At 39.3% G+C, this 16,956-nt stretch overlaps 1 protein-coding gene across 3 annotated transcripts in view; it reads right to left on the minus strand.

Annotated features, from left to right (window-relative positions):
• syt7b (synaptotagmin VIIb) overlaps positions 1-14,566 on the minus strand; it is a 208,950-nt gene extending 194,384 nt beyond the window's left edge. For 2 of the 3 annotated variants that reach the window (XR_012335081.1, XM_065294246.2), the window contains exon 1: positions 14,246-14,566. Coding sequence is in view for 2 of the 3 variants with exons in the window: in XM_065294246.2 (XP_065150318.1) it covers positions 14,246-14,279 (34 nt within the window). In the remaining variant the exon portion in view is untranslated. The remainder of the gene's footprint in view (positions 1-14,245) is intronic. The other variant, XM_073811881.1, reaches the window with a different exon arrangement.
• Positions 14,567-16,956: the final 2,390 nt, after the last annotated feature.

The following is a 16,956-nucleotide window of genomic DNA, read 5'->3' on the forward strand; positions in this document are numbered from 1 at the left end:
ACGCAAATTTTTCCCAGGATGCCAAGGCTGGGATTTTTAATGACCATAGAGAGTCAGGACCTTGGTTTAAAGGACGGTACTTTTTGACAGCATAGTGTCCCCATCACTATACTGGGATGTTAAGACCCACACAGACCACAGGGTGAGCACCCCCTGCTGGACTAACAAACACTTTTACTAGCAGCAACCTGGTTTTCCCAAGAGGTCTCCCATTCAAGTACGCACCAGGTTCAACCCTACCCAGCTTCAGTGGGAAACCAGTCTTGGGCTACAGGGTGGTATGGCTGCTGGATGGCTCACCTTCCAAAGAGCCAATTGTCAACCATCTAAGCTTGGGAGGAGCTTTGTACCATTTAAACAGCTTTAAAGGGGACAGAGAATGAAAAACCATTTTTACCTTGTCTTTGTTGAATAATGGTAGTCTACCCTCATTCACAAACATACAAAAAGTGCTAGACATGCTAAACATCTCAATCTCATAGAAATTCCTCTTTTAGAAATGTCAGCCAGAAAACGGCCCAATCTGAAAAACTGATGCTTATGACATCACAGGCATCTCCCTGCCCCTCCACTTTAAAATAATTGGCTACATTTTTTGAGTGGCAGCAAAGTCAGCCAATCAGTAATGAGATTGCAAGTTAAGCCAGTAGGGGAGCCACATAGGTGCAAAACCACTTGTTTAAAATCCCCCACCCTAATGGAGCTATCTGAGAGAGGTTTTTAGGAAGCTTCTAAGGCATTACAGACCCAAACAAAAACATTTTTGTCTACATGTCACATCACAAAACAAGGATAAATACCCCGTTCAATCATTCTAGGTCACCTTTAAAGAAGATTGGCAAGTAATTCACGCATGCACAGTATCTGACAGGTCTCGCTAAAGATGGCGTTGCAAAGGCGTAGTGATGTGACTTCCTTAAAAATACTAAAGTCACTCTTACAGGCATAACTGTATTTACAATACAGCACAGCATCTCAATCCTTACTTCATCTAAAGTCATCACTGAAAAACCACCTAGCAACCACCTACAATACCTTAGCAACTGCCTACCAATTTGATATGAAACATTATACCTCAACAACTGCATAGCAATGTCCTGCTAACCACCCAGAAACACAAGGAAATGTTATTTGACCTTGCTCCTGTCCTCCTGTGAGACTTTTACTATCTCTTTGGTGAAAGAGCGATGGTGGTTTTCACCGTACAAATGCAATACAATCTGTTAACCAAAGCAGAGCAACAGTCATGAGTGCCCAGAAGATAAAGAGCTAAAAAAAAAGGGATGATCGAATGTAAAATCCCAGACTCCCACCGGTTACGTAATGTGACGCACACATGTATGGTTGCACTCAGCCTGAGATCTCTGTATTTCTTATTCTCTCCATCCATCCACAGATCTAGAGGCACAACTCTTGGATAATGAATGAGAGAAATGTACTGAAGCGTATCGGATCGCTGTGTCCTTTGGAGAACATTCTATTAAACAGATTTGTACGGGAAGAAGGTTACTGAGTTTACACTAAAAAAAAATTGCGCTGAGAAGGTCCATTGGCAGATATAAATGGAAAGTTATTTTTAGACTTTCCAGCTTTAGTCCAGAATGTTTTACCTGGGAATTGTAACCATATTTATATTTTACCTAATAGCTTGATTGATTGTTATACTTTTGATTGTGGGTACATTGCAGTGTGTACAATGTTGGCCAGGAACAAGAGCCTGAAATTTCTGGATATCCACCTTTAGATGCATTTGATATATGGCAAATGTGTTAAATGAATGGGAAAACATTTGCTGTCACTTATTTTATTTGAATTGGGAACTAAGGTAGCCTGGATTTGGTTTGTCATATGTAATATACATAAAGCATAGACAACTGTAGTTTGTCTATATCAGGGGTTTTCAAACTTTTTGTCAGACGTACCCCGTTTACCCAAAGTATTTACATGTAGTTCCCTCTTCATGAGAGTTCAAAAACATTTATTTTCATCCATTTTAAAGTTATTATCAGTAGTATTCTACATAGTAATTATTATTTATACCTTTTATAGGACCTTCATCTGTTTCTTTTAATAGTAGATAAAACAAATCTGTCCATTTTGCTTAAAGGAACAGTATATTAGAAATTTATATCAATGAATCATAAAATGGCCCTAATATGTCACTAGACATTAAGAAATCATTTTCATGTCAAATACTTATATCACTCACAACAGTGGTCTGGCCAGGATTTTGTCATTTAAAAAGTTTAGTTGCAGCCCTCAACTGATGTTTATGTTGTCATTTTGTGTATTGGCCACTAGCTGTGTGATTGCAGTACCAGTTTTAACCACAAGTTTTGTAATTGCAATACCAGTTTTGGCCACAATCCTACATACTGTTCCTTTAAGCCAGGGGTCGGCAAGTAACTTTGGCCGCGGGCCAATATTTTTTTTAGCCAGTAGATGGCGGGCCAGCTGAATAAAAAAAAAAAAATTATTTTGTTATTATTTTCTATTTAAAAGACGAAAGACGGCATTTAAAATTGCTTAAAACATGGTTGTTCTGCTGTTTCTTTGCTGTTTGCACCCGCAATAGGCCTATAATCATGACATGGCTTTGACTTCCAAAATAATCCGGCGGGCCAGAAAATTTTGCTGGCGGGCCACTCTTGGCCCGCGGGCCGCCTGTTGCCGACCCCTGCTTTAAGCTCTCAGTTTTCAGATTTTTGTAGTGTTGAGTAACAGTCACATGACATTCAGATTAAACAAATAAAATAATATTTTTGTTCTTTCTTTTAATTTCAAATTATCTGTTTACATTTTATGATTTATAATTTTTTGATCACATTGAGAACCCCATGCAATTCCCCCAACAACCACTAGGGGTTTGTGAACCCCAGTTTTGAAAACCCTTGGTCTACAGAAGGCCGCAGGGATGACATATTTTTGTAGGCAAAACCCGGAGGCAAGTAAGCATTTAGGGTGGTGATGGCGCAGTGGATAAGACACACGCCTTTGGTGTGAGAGACCTGGGTTTGAATCCACTGTGACGCACCATTGTGTCCCTGAGCAAGACACTTAACCCCTAGTTGCTCCAGAGGCACGCGACCTCTGACATATATAGCAATTGTAAGTCGCTTTGGATAAAAGTGTCAGCTAAATGAATAAGTAAGTAAGCACTTCCGGTTCCATCGTCCTGAACTCTATTGGTTTTTTGAATGGGGTTTGGTTCAGAGTCCTGCAACAGGTTGGGTACCCGCGGATGCCCCGCATAAAAGTGTCTAAAACGGGTGGATTGTGACATTCCTAAAATTCATGGGCAGGGATGTGGACAGATAAATAACTATGTGTGGGTGGGATAGTAGTGTGAATGAAAATATGTGCAATATTTGTATGTCTAAATTACAATTACACGCGCAACATATGACTTTTGACCCATCACGTCACCATCACTGCGACAGTGCGCGACCTTTGTTGATTCTTCTCGTAGCCTAGTTGGAGCGAGCGTTGGAGGAGTTGCATAAAATTTTGCCGTTGATAGCCGGAAGCTGGTCACGTCTTCTCTTAGGAAGCATTTCGAGACGAGACTTGTAGGAGCACAGAATGGGTTGTAATGTGTAGGTAGGTTGTATTTTTTCTAGTTCTTTTTTTCATTAATATGTCTATTTGTGTATAGTTATCAGGTTTCATAGCCTATTTAGGTGCTGGTAAGCTACTTGAATAGCGCAAAACAAAGCGCACTTTAGCCTGTTTCATTAGCCCATTCATAACTCTGTTGTGATGTTGAGAGAGGTATGAGCTAAAAAATAAAGCACTTTAATTGGAATGATTTTAGCGTGTGTGATTTATGCGGGTAAGGGTCGGGTAACTGGGCAAATATTAGCAGGCGGGTGCAGATTTAATTTTGATATTATAATGGGTTACAGGTCGGATCTGGTGCTGAACTTTGCGGGTACATGCGGGAGCGGGTCTCCAAAAATGGACCCGTGCAGGACTCTGTTTTGGTTAAACTCCTTAAATAAGATCTTGGGATAACATAAACCCAAGATTTTTTAGTTTATTCTACAACATAAAACACATCAGTAATACTTGTGACTTGTTAAAGCTTTAATGTGCCTTAAAAAGGGCGGTTGCTACATCGGACTACAGACGTTGTCGTAGACTTTAAACAACATCACGCATGAAGATCTCAAAAACAATACAACATTGCCACAATTCCCAACAAAGAATCATCCTCAAAAGAGTCTTTTCTTAACAAGGAAAATGTTTTTAGACGTTTTTAATAAAGTTTGAAAGAGCTGTCGAAAGCTCAGTGGTGATGACGTTGAGGTCGAGACACCATGGTGTAGTTCGCTTGTAGACTAAGGTTAGCTTTATATTTCTAGTAAACGCCATTAATCTTAAAAATTCATAAAAGTTGTGTTTATCTCTAAACATTATCTTTTTGGGCAAGACGTATAAGTGTCATAAACTTTTGTTAAACACAGAGCTTATTTTTTGCGATAAAGTCTGGGAAAAATTAAAGGGCTTTTCGGCTAGTGTCTCGCCAACTTTCGAGTTGGCCTACAAAAATATGTCATCCCTGCGGCACTGTATTAATCAAGCCCTAATGTGTTGCTCTTTTGCAGTTTAGACACAAAACACAAGTTGTGTCAAATTGATGTTTACAACCAAGCAGTTGATTATTGATGTGAAACCACGCAAGTGTATCTACTGTGTTAATTATATCAGCAAAACTGCACATTATACTCAGAAAGAGTCCAATAAGTTAGCACAGCTAAATGAGACAAAGAGAACAGACATTTATACAAAAAATTGCCTGTTTGGAAAGGACCATTTAAAAAAACACCTAAACCAAAAACCCACATTATTCAAAGGGCACCTATTATACCCATTTTTACAAGGTGTGATATAAGTTTCAGGTGTGCCCAAAATGAAGTTTCAGTTTAAAGTACCCCACCATGCTTATTATCCACTTTAAAAGGACTTTGTTGTTATTTATTCTTCGCTGAGTTTACCGGAAGTTACCTGATGACCACGAAAGCCGCTTGTTTATGTTGTTACTGCTGAAACCGTCTATAAGGGTGGCAGCAAAAATTTGCTATCTTGATGTCTGTATCTTTAAATGCAAATGAGTTACTGCACCTTACTCATTACCAAACGAAACAGTGAGCGCTTTGAGTTAAAATAAATCAGATTTCTGTAAATACAGTCTGAGACAATAGCATCTCACTATTCAGATATAACGGACAGCTTACAGCAACTCGCTGATGGTGGAAACTATGTTAATGCAGGACTGTAAGTGGGCGGGGCTTATCAAGTGACCTCACATTGATAACCTTCATGCCATTCAACATGTATTTGGCTTTTTTACTTCAGCAGAACACAAATGTAAAAAATCTCACAGAATCTGAGATCCTATACTGTAGCGATCCACTTCATATAGAGAATTCAATTTTAAGACATTGGTGTAAGAGTAAGACCTTGGATACGATTTCCAGGGTCACAGATACAGATAAACCATAATAAATGACAAACTGGTGTGTTGGAGCTAGAGGTCTTCTCGGGTCCAAAGAAATGTACCCGACCCGAAATGACCCGAATAACTTCATACCCGAACCTGACGTGCATAAATAAAACATTTTTAAAGAAAGACCCGAGACAAACCCGAGAAAATTAGACCCGAGTCCGACCCGAACTAGTGAAATTTTTTTTTTAACCCGACTGGAACCGAATGTAAACGGCACTGACGTGTGTGCATTCTGCAGACCCACGCGCAGCAGTCAGACAGAAAGAAACTCCGGTGGCCTTGCAACCAATTTGGCGAGCTGCTCCATTCGTTTTACTTTGTTATCTGACGACGACACCAACGTAACCGCTAAAATGTACATTTATAATTGACTGACATGTTTGTCTCAACGAAAATGAACCTTCCGACAACCACACAATGTCGCAAGCGCTCTTGGCAAACAGATGAGAGGTTTGAAAAGGACATTGACGCACACAGGCAGGAGAGTTCGGGTCTTCTCGGGTCCGTTCAGAAAAAAAACATTCATTTTTTAATTACCCGAGACCCGATGCCGCTATTATTGTACCCAACCCGTGTCCGAGGCACATGTGAAACTTTTAGACCCGAACCCGATCGGGTCTCGGGTCGGACCTCGGGTTTTCGGATCTAAGTGGACCAGTGAAGACCTCTAGTTGGAGCCCCTCAAAGTGCATGCAAGCTTTTTTGGCAAAAATCTCCACTTAAAAATTCACTGCTTTGGACAAGACAGTATGGACAAGTGTAAAAGTACTAAAGATGTAACTAAAAACACTGCAAATTATGAAAGTCAGAATTCAAAAGTCAGAATTCAAAAGGTAAAAATGTAGAATCTGAACCACACATTAGGGGGCACTGTGATGCATGTGGTTGCCAAATTTGAGTTGTATTCAGGTTTAAGTACTAACAAAGAACCCAAGCGTGAATGTGATCACCTGCCGTTCGTCACATTCGTCGTACGTGCACTTTGAGGACTTTGCTGAAAAATCTATGTGTTTAGCGGATTCGCCAGCAAACCGGTATTTCCAAATTACCTAAGGACAGGATTAAGCAGCGGTTGGGATCTTTTAGGGTCCTTTGAAGCTGCACCGAAACTGCGATTTTAAACTGGAAACGGTTGAGGTTCACTAAAAAAAACTTGGAATGTTTTCCTCAAAAAAAAAAAAAGATAATAATATATATATGACTGAAGAAAGAAAGAAAGACATAATATCTTGGATGACATGGGGGTGAGTAAATTATCACAATTTTTTATGAAAGTGGAGCAATCCTTTAACACTTATTCTATCTTGTTTTGTTTTTTTTGCAGAATATTCTTTGAGTCGTTCACTTCTCATTTGCTCCGTCTGTGAATGAATTATTAGCAAGACCTTTGACAATACATCTGGAAACAGCCATTAGCACGCAATTACCCTGCGACGCGATGTATACAAACTGCAAGGTCAACTTGACTCTCCTGTTCTTTCAGTCTCTCTCGCTCTGTCTCGTCTCTGTCTTTTACCGCCTGACCTCGACTGGCAGGTTTATCTCTACCAATGTGCTCACGCTATGATCATCGTAACAACATCACCTTAAATCACAAAGATGTCTGAAGATTTCTAGCAGTGAAGACCTGAAGGTTCAGCGAGAAGGTCTGTCAGATACAGTACCTGAACTTACACAAAGCTGAGACAGCTGAGCCACAGAAAAGTTTTATGCATTTGTTCATAACACCCGCAGTTCTCAGACCAGGGTTCGGTAAAGCCAGTGGCCAGGGGTTGAATGATCTTCTCATTATTTTAAAAACCCTGCAAAAACTGCATGGCGCGGTGTGGCACTTTCATTAAATTCTTCTGTTCCCAGGAGAGTGATTTTCAAAAATTGAAAATTCAGAAATTCAGGCTGTACGCATTAAACTCCAAATGCCAAAGCCTCCTCTTATCCTTCACAGGCCATCAGTGATCATCGCTGATGGGGACTAAAAGCATTAGAGAACTACAATGTCACTCCCATCTTAGGGGAAATGACTGGCGAGCCTCCAGAAGCACCTGTACCACTACTTCATCTCTCCCAGCTCCATCCAGAGGTGTCCTTCGAGACCCCTCCACCATCGGCTTTGTGGCCGTCACTTGACCTTGTCGCTGTGTTCGTCTTATCACGCTTCTGCTACAACATCAAAACATGGCATGAATGCCAATGACATTAAGATCACTATCCTGAAGATCCGGTCCAAAATCTGCAATACGTCAAAGCTCGCTATCAGCAGTGTTATCATCCTACTCGAACCTCAAACGATGAGAGTACATGAAAGGGTTTATCAAAAGTAGATAGCTACTTAGCAATATGATACATTTCACACTGAATTACAGCTTAGTGAAATCACATGCGAGGTAGATGCACAGACTGACACTATAGCTTGAGGGGTCTTAAATTATCTCATGTGATTGAAATCTTGCTTCTGTCAAAGATTAACTTCTGTCAGTGTCTCATATATGTTCTTATCATCGATCGCACACCAGTACTGCTAAACCACTGCTGGGCTGGTCACCGAGGAACCACAAGGGAACTCGTAGCCGTGAGTACCCTTGAGCTGTCAGTCCTTAAACTTGTTGACATGGTCTTAAAACTACCATTCTAGTCCAAGCAAACACAGTGATTTCCTAGTCAAATATCAACATGACTTATTTCTATTCAAATGCAAAGAGAGAAATCAATTGAGAAAACACTCCTCTCAGTTTCCAGGCTAAGCATTTCTGCAACTGGTTATTTCCCAACCTGTGCTTTTATCTCAACTACATCATTAAATCATCCCTGGCAATATACAATCAGCTTTGATATATTAATATCTCTGATAGAAGAATACTTAAAGGAGTACTCCACTTTTATAAAAAAAATCTTTATAATTCACTCACCCTCATGTGATCCAAGATGTTAACATCTTGGATCACATGAGGGTGAGTAAATTATCAAGATATTTTTTTCAGTCGAGAAGAAATTACGTTTTGTTGAGAAAAACATTCCAGGATTTTTCTCCATATGGTGGACTTAAGTGGACCTCAACAGTATTACACTTTCAATGCATTTTATGAATCGCAGTTTCAACACAGCTTTAAATAGCTCTAAACAATCCCAACAGAGGCATAAAGGTCTAATTTAACAAAACAATCGTCATTGAGGGAAATAAAAAATGTACTTTCTAAACCACAACTTCTCTTCTTGCACTAACCATATGAGGCGCCAGCGTAACTTACGCATTACATAATCACGTTGAAAAGTCACACGTTACATATGTGAAATGCACACTTGTGGACCATTTTAAACAATAAACTGACACAAAGACATTCATTATTATCATTCACATACAACAACGTCGGAGCGGTCCTCTTTGTCCACACTTTTAAACACTGGGGCGATACTTTCGTATACGTCATGCGTCACCTTTTGACGTGATTACATAACATGTAAGGTCACGCTAGTGCGTCACACTGCTAGTGCAAGACGAGAAGATACATATTTTTTTTTCTTGGCAAAAATTACGATCGTTTCGCTAGATAAGACCCTAATGCCTCAGTTGGGATCGTTTAAAGCCCTTTGAGGCTGCACTGAAACTGCAATTTTAAACTCCATGATTCTGTAAAACTGTGAACTGTTGAGGTCAAATAAAGTCTATAAAAAAAACAAAACTACTTTCTTTTCCACTGAACAAATAAAAACAGAAACAACTTGGATGACATGGTGGTAAATTATCAGAATTTGTTTATGAAAGTGGAGTAATCCTTTAAATTAAGACAAACTAGGCCCTTGAAAAATAATCATGCTAGTTTATGTGCAAATACCATTAACTAAAATGATTGTTAATAAAGCTGTGGCAACATGGTGTTATTCACCTTTTAAAAAACTCACTAAAAAGAAATGACTCACAATGTAGTAGTTTTGGTAAGAAACAGCAAATTAATACAGAAATCAAGAATGACTAATATGTAATAAATATGGGGGTTCAGAGACTAGTCACACATTCGTCTCTATAAAACATTTCTCAGGCGCCTGTATATTTTTAAACAACAATTCCTCATACATACATTACATATACAAAAAGCTAACGTTTTATTTTTATCGATCAGATATCGTAAATTTATTGTAGCCTATTGCTTTAGCTATTGCTTCCTTGAAAAAGTAAAGTAAGGGATTACTCTTATTTGTCCAGTAATTAAATAACAGCTTCTTCTAATGTAATTCAACTAAATGCTGTGTATGGACTGTAGAACAATTATATATAATACAATAGTTGATTTAACATCAAAATGTAAAGTCTAACCTTAAATGCATGTTTTTCCTCACTTTAAATACTTTGATGAGTTAATAATAATAGTGGCTCTAAAAACACTGTAGTGTAGTTTCAATTTTCACTATTAACTAGTTAGTTAAACGCATTAATATTGCTGAGATATTGGCTGTTTATTAGTAATCCTACCCAATTCCTACCAATATGTAAACTACTTTACTAAGTATAATAAGCAGTAATTAGTAGGGCTGGACCAGAATAGTCGAATATTCGTTCCGTGGGTTGACATTCGATTTTCAGCTTTGAGATTTGAATATATATATAAATATTTTACAGCATTAATGCAGAGCTTTTGCCAAGCAGGAAGTGCGCTTCACGCTCCCGCTCAATAGGTGGCGCAGAGAGACCAACATCCATAGCCAACAGCCACCAGACGGCACCAGTAAAAGAGATCGCCTCAAACGGAAAGCGCGCTTCCTGCTTTGGCATTCACGCTAATAGTGTGTAATTAACGTTCAGTTTCTTGCAAAAACTTTGCTTCACAAGACGTCAATATGTAGTTATGGTGGATTACTTTTTTATTGGATATATATGCTTTAGCTCTTAAAGTGTGCGGATCGGTTGACTTGCATGACGGAGCACTGGGGTTTCTGCAAAATAACTTCTTTATTGTTCTACTGATGAAGAAAACATATTGGATTGTGTAAGTGTTATAAATAAACTTGATTTTGAAAGTATGCTACCGTTTTATTACAGTTTATTGAACTTTGTTTAATTTATTTTCGTTGTTTTATTTAAATGGCCTAACCTTTCCGTTGTCAGTTATTACTGTGCTGCTAATTTCTGATACAGGAATGTTTGTTTGTTAGAAAAATGTTAGGCTACCTTATTAAAATGTATTGCTCTTGTGTTTTATTTCACTAATGCTGTTCTCGCAGGATGCGTGACAGGCACGTCGCTTCCGGCCTGCGCTGTTCTGTAGTATTTTAAAAGTTTATTAATTCTAAACGTGTCACATGTCCATATTGCACGAAAAAAAGGCACTACTCTCCCTTGGGTCCGCAACAACACATCCGCCACATAATAAAACTGTAGACAGACAGACGCATACACACACAGAGATTCCTGCCTTTATTAAAGAGAAAAATATGTTCAGCCCCTCCTTCCGAAGCTTTGAATATTCGATTTGATTTCTACTAGAGCTTCGAAGCTCAAAAAATGGTATTCGGAACAGCCCTAGTAATTAGAAATATATTGAGGCAAAAGTAGTAAATAGTTAGTTAATAGTGATAATTGGACCTTAAAAAGTGACCAGAATAATGTTCTTTTATATAATTTATTTGAGCCATTTCAAACCTATCTTTGTATGATTTCAGTGTAATCTATCTCTTATATGTAAACATGTGTATGAAGAGTTTGGTTCCAATATAGGTTTTAAAGGCTTAAATCAAAACAAACCAAATGAGTTTTCTCTTTTTTGAAAGAAACTTTTCATGTCATATACTGTATACTATACTGTTTATACTGTACACTTACTTATACACACTTATACACACACTTGCAATTGAGTAATTACCCTACTGGGAAATCCAGCTAAGACCAGCATAGCTGGTAGCTAGTTTTGGCTGGTTTAAGGTTGCAGTAGCTGGTTTAAGCTGGTCTTCCAGCCTGACCAGCTAAGTCCAGCTAGACCAGCTTAAAAGGTGACCAAAACACAGCTAGACCAGCTTAAAGAGTGACCAATGCACAGCTAGAACAGGGAGAAGCTGGTCTTAGCTGGATTTATCAGTAGGGTTAAGTATAATGTACTTTTGTGGTTTGTGTCCTATTTTAGGCTCTTAGAGAAATTAAAGTGTAATAATTTTATCGTATAGTGTAACACAGTGTTTCATGTATCCTACATGTGACAACTTAAATCTAAAACCATCATATTAAACGACTGCTACAAAAACACAACCATTGGGAAAACTTACAGGGATAGTTCACCCAAAAATGAAAAATTGTGTCATCATTTACTTACTCTCATGTTGTTACAAACCCACATAAATTTCTTTGTTCTGATGAAGAAAAAGGAAGATTTTTGAGAAATGTTTGTAACCAAACCGTTTGTGGACCCCATTTACTTCATAGCAGAGGCGTCATGCCCATTCAAACTGAGGGGGCACTTGCCCCTGGTTTTTTGAGCCTCAAAATCAAAGAAGCGTCCATTAATCTGTTATTTGTCTTTTAATCTGTTTAATATGCACAATATTATTAATTATGTGCTGCATCCTTGTCACTTTTCGGAGATTTTCGCCGTTTTGATCGTGTTACATTACTTTATGCTGGCGGCAGGCGCTGCATTCAGCGCAGTCAATGATGTCATCAACGTCTGAGCGCGTTCACGAGCTCTTTGCTGTTGCTGCTGCATTTTGCTATCTGAGGAATTAAAACGTGGAAGAAACATTCACAACATTTCCAAACCCCAGTACGGTAATGTGCAGCTAACCCCCTCTGTGTATGGTTGTATGGTTTAAAATGTGACCGTCTCAACGTTATATTAGTAGAGATTTTAGATTCATCTTCTTGGTACAACGCCAAAGTTCGCCAAAGTTCACGGGGACGCGGAATATCACACATGTTCACATGAGTTAAAGTTGAATGCAAAAATCAATTTCTCTAATAATTTTTATCTAAAAAAATGTTTGAATCATTATTGAACATTAAAATCAATCTGGCTATAACTTATGTAATTTTCGTTGTTTATAAACTTTATGGATTTAAAATTACATTAATTGTATAGGATTATGCAGTTGTTGTGCAAAATGTATTGACACAATTAAACAAGTCATTAAACAAAACGTGAATAAACAAAACATGCCGTTCCAGATGTAAATGCCAATATGTCATTATTCCGATTGAATAGTATTTGATATGAATCAACATTTTTATTTTGGAGGTTTTTGTCATGAAGGCAGGAAGGCTCAAAATAGTGCCATGGAAAAGACTGAAAGCTTTATAATATTTCGTTTGATGTCCGTGTATGCATACATTTCTGTATCTGTGCACACTGTGCCCCCTTAAAAAAAATTGGTGCATGACGCCCCTGCTTCATAGTATTCTTTTTTCCTACTATGGAAGTGAATGGGGTCCACAAACGGTTTTGTTACAAACATTTCTCAAAATATCTTCCTTTTTGTTTATCAGAACAAAGAAATGTATACAGGTTTAGCAACACAAGAGTGAGTAAATGATGACAGAATTTTTATTTTTGGGTGAATTATCCCTTTACAAGTGATTTCGTACCCAAAACCTTATTAGTAACAATTACAAAGATAAAGCCAGTGTGACATCTTTTCTGAGTGTATATAAAGTCTCTCCAATTCCCTGACAGAATTTCCTCTTTAAAACATCCACAAATGACATCACAAACCTGTCACGTGTTGAGTTTAAGGATTGCGTTAAGGACATTAGTCGATATACCCGCTGGTAAATCCCACACATGCGCTTGAAAGATCCACGTTGAGACGCGCGGGGAATTCTCAAAGAGCAGCAAGGCACTCGGAGCGGTAAGCGCCGGCGGCATGCGCGGGAAAACAGACGCGCCAAACGCAACCCTCGAGCTACACATCGACCAATCAAAACCGACTCATGTCACACGCGAGTCTGCGTCCACAACAGGAAAATCCAACAGTTCGTCAATGTATGTGCGGCTCTGTGTAAAAATGACACGTTTCAACAAAACCTAATCCTTTTGAGGTTTATTTTCTCCTACTTTCGGTATTAGAATTGCAGATTTCTCACTCACGATGTATGCATAATTATGTCTTGCAACGTCTTAATAGCATCCATTTACGACATTGAATGGTTATGCATGAAACAAAACACAATCCAAATTTTACCACATGACAAACGCCGTTACGCGCAACAGGAGGGGGTAGAGGGCAATGTATGGGCATCTTCCATCGTCCCTCTGTCATTACATATAAAAAGTGATCAGACTCTCCGTCTTTCTGGACAACATGCAAGCCGGTGAACGCACACTCTGTCACGGCTACGAAAGCGAGCGGCGTCCCTCTGTCTATAATAAACGCGCGCGCAGACATCCTATCATGACTATGTGATGAGGGATGATGACCTTGCGCGTGTGCATGGATGACAACTCCCTCAAAGGCACCAGGGTAAATTCATTTACTTTCACAAGACAACACAACAAGTGCTATAGGGAGGATTTGTGAAAATGCATTTTGGTGACTTAAATAAAAATCCGTTTGCACCTGTTTGCATGTTCGGCAACTCACAATGTGAGGGAGAGGATTAAAGAGAAAACCAAAATTAGCACCGGGTCACTAAATGAAAGGTTGTTCATGATAACGAACGGTACCAAACCGTGTGCTATTCAAGGGCGTGCGTCCCCCCAAAACAAACGAGAGTAAACCAGCAAAGTACCAAAATAGCATCTGACCGCATATACATCTCACCTTTCCCGTCCTCGTCCTCTCGGTTCAGGTGCATGACTGTTTGCTTCTGGCACGCCAACAGACGCTGTTTTTTTTGGACAGGTGCTCTCCAAGAAAAGTCGAATCCAAAACGTATTCGCGTTCTTCCAGTATTCGAGTGACCATGGAGCTGCGCGCGAGCTCTCTTTCTTTCTTTCTCTCTCCCTTCACTCCTTATTTCTTTCGTTCACTCATTTGATTTTTCTTTTCCTCTCTTCTTAGCCTCCTCTTTCGATTAGATTGAGGATGGTAGCGAGAGGGGGCTGGAAGGAGGGACGAGGATGGCGAGGTGCGCGTCCGTGTCACCGTCAGCTGATGGCATCTCAGTTTATGTACAGTTCAGCGCTTCTGCAATTCAGTCACAACCACTTGTACCATAACATAATTTTCTATTGCAGCAGAACAATATTTATTTAATTTCCGGTTATGCATGTTGTAATTAATAATAATAATAAATATAACATTTTATTTTTAGATCGATCAAAACTATTGGGAACAGTATTGGAGGAGCAATTCGCAAAAAAAAAAAAAAAAATGTAAATGGTAAAAGGAAATTTTTAAGGAAAGTTCTGAAATGTATTTCTCCACCCTAAAATCAAAGTTTTAACAATTACACGGATTAAATATGTAAATTAAACACATAAAACACCCTGTAATATCATCTAATGTTTCTGTAAGTCTGGAGTGTGAATGATACATTTGAATGGTTACATTTTAAAAAAAGTAAAAAATGAAATGCATGATTTAAAACTCCATCTATTTGGAATTATTTGAAACCCAGTTTATGGATTGGGTATAAATACCCAGCGATTTCTGCTCATTTTCACAAGCTAGTTGGCATCTCTGTTTGAAGTTGTGGATGATCGACAGCTAACAGCAAGATTCATCATAGGATGCTAATTATATCCTAATGTGCTGATGAAAACACCCATGCGCCCCTTTACGTACGCAGTGTGTGCAATGTGCCCTCTAAACGCAGAGGTGTCTCCTCTTGAAATCAAAATAATTTTGGACTCTACGTTGTACGCCTCCTGGGACAATTTGTTTTCCCAGCTGGTGTAATAGTATAAGCACAACAAACCAATTGACTCTCTGCTCACGGCTCCAGGTTAAGAGCCTCGCAATTAAACCCAATGATACTGACGCCCCCTAGCGCATTTTATTTGAATTGATCTCCATAGGGTATAGGTGTCTGTCTGTCTGTCTGTCTGTCTGTCTGTCTGTCTGTCTGTCTGTCTGTCTGTCTGTCTGTCTGTCTACATGTCTGATGAGGGCTTAACTTTAAGTTAGAGCAGCCAGATACCTAAGTGAGATAGTAGCTTATATACTGGTTCCACATCACTGATCACAAACCAATCATACTATCTGTCGCACATCAGACATACAGATGCTCTGCACACATACAGATACACAAAATACACACACTTAACATTTGTTTACATACATTTTACATACATGTCTCTGTCTATATCATGTATTTGTTTATGTCTGTCTGTCTGTCTGTCCATCCGTCCAACTCTGTCTGTCTGTGTCTGTCTCTGTCTGGGTTTCTGTTCATGTCTGTCCGTCTGTCCATCTCTGTCCGTCTGTCTGTCTTTTTTCTGCATGTCTGTGTCTGTCTCTGTCTAGGTATCTGTTTATGTCTGTCTGTCTGTCCATCCGTCCATCTCTGTCTGTCTGTCTGTTTTTTTCTGTCTGTCTGTTTCTCTGTCTGTCTGTCTGTCTCTGTCTAGGTATCTGTTTATGTCTGTCTGTCTGTCAATCCGTCCATGTCTGTCTGTCTGTCTGTCTGTCTGTCTGTCTGTCTGTCTCTGTCTAGGTATCTGTTTATGTCTGTCTGTCTATCTGTCTGTCTGTCTGTCTGTCTGTCTGTCTGTCTGTCTGTCAATCCGTCCATGTCTGTTTGTCTGTCTGTCTGTCTGTCTCTGTCTAGGTATCTGTTTATGTCTGTCTGTCTGTCAATCCGTCCATGTCTGTCTGTCTGTCTGTCTTTGTCTAGGTATCTGTTTATGTCTGTCTGTCCATCCGTCCATCTCTGTCTGTCTGTCTGTCTGTCTGTTTTTTTCTGTCTGTCTGTTTCTCTGTCTGTCTGTCTGTCTCTGTCTAGGTATCTGTTTATGTCTGTCTGTCTGTCAATCCGTCCATGTCTGTTTGTCTGTCTGTCTGTCTGTCTGTCTGTCTGTCTGTCTGTCTGTCTCTGTCTAGGTATCTGTTTATGTCTGTATGTCAATCCGTCCATGTCTGTCTGTCTGTCTGTCTGTCTGTCTGTCTGTCTGTCTGTCTGTCTCTGTCTAGGTATCTGTTTATGTCTGTCTGTCAATCCTTCCATGTCTGTTTGTCTGTCTGTTTGTCTCTATATAGGTATCTGTTTATGTCTGTCCGTCCGTCCTTCCATTTCTGTCTGTCTGTCTCTATATAGGTATCTGTTTATGTCTGTCTGTCTGTCCGTCCGTCCGTCCTTCCATCTCTGTCTGTCTGTCTCTATATAGGTATCTGTTTATGTCTGTCTGTCTGTCTGTCTGTCTGTCTGTTTGTCTGTCCATCCGTCCATCTCTGTCAGTCTGTCTGTCTTTGTCTAGGTATCTGTTTATGTCTCTCCATCTGTCCATCTCTGTCTGTCTGTCTCTGTCTAGGTTTCTGTTTATGTCTGTCCGTCTGTCAATCTCTGTCCGTCTGTCTTATTTCTGTCTGTC

Source organism: Paramisgurnus dabryanus, chromosome 2 (genome assembly GCF_030506205.2).
Source record: "Paramisgurnus dabryanus chromosome 2, PD_genome_1.1, whole genome shotgun sequence".
In the NCBI taxonomy this organism is placed as follows: Eukaryota; Metazoa; Chordata; class Actinopteri; order Cypriniformes; family Cobitidae; genus Paramisgurnus; species Paramisgurnus dabryanus.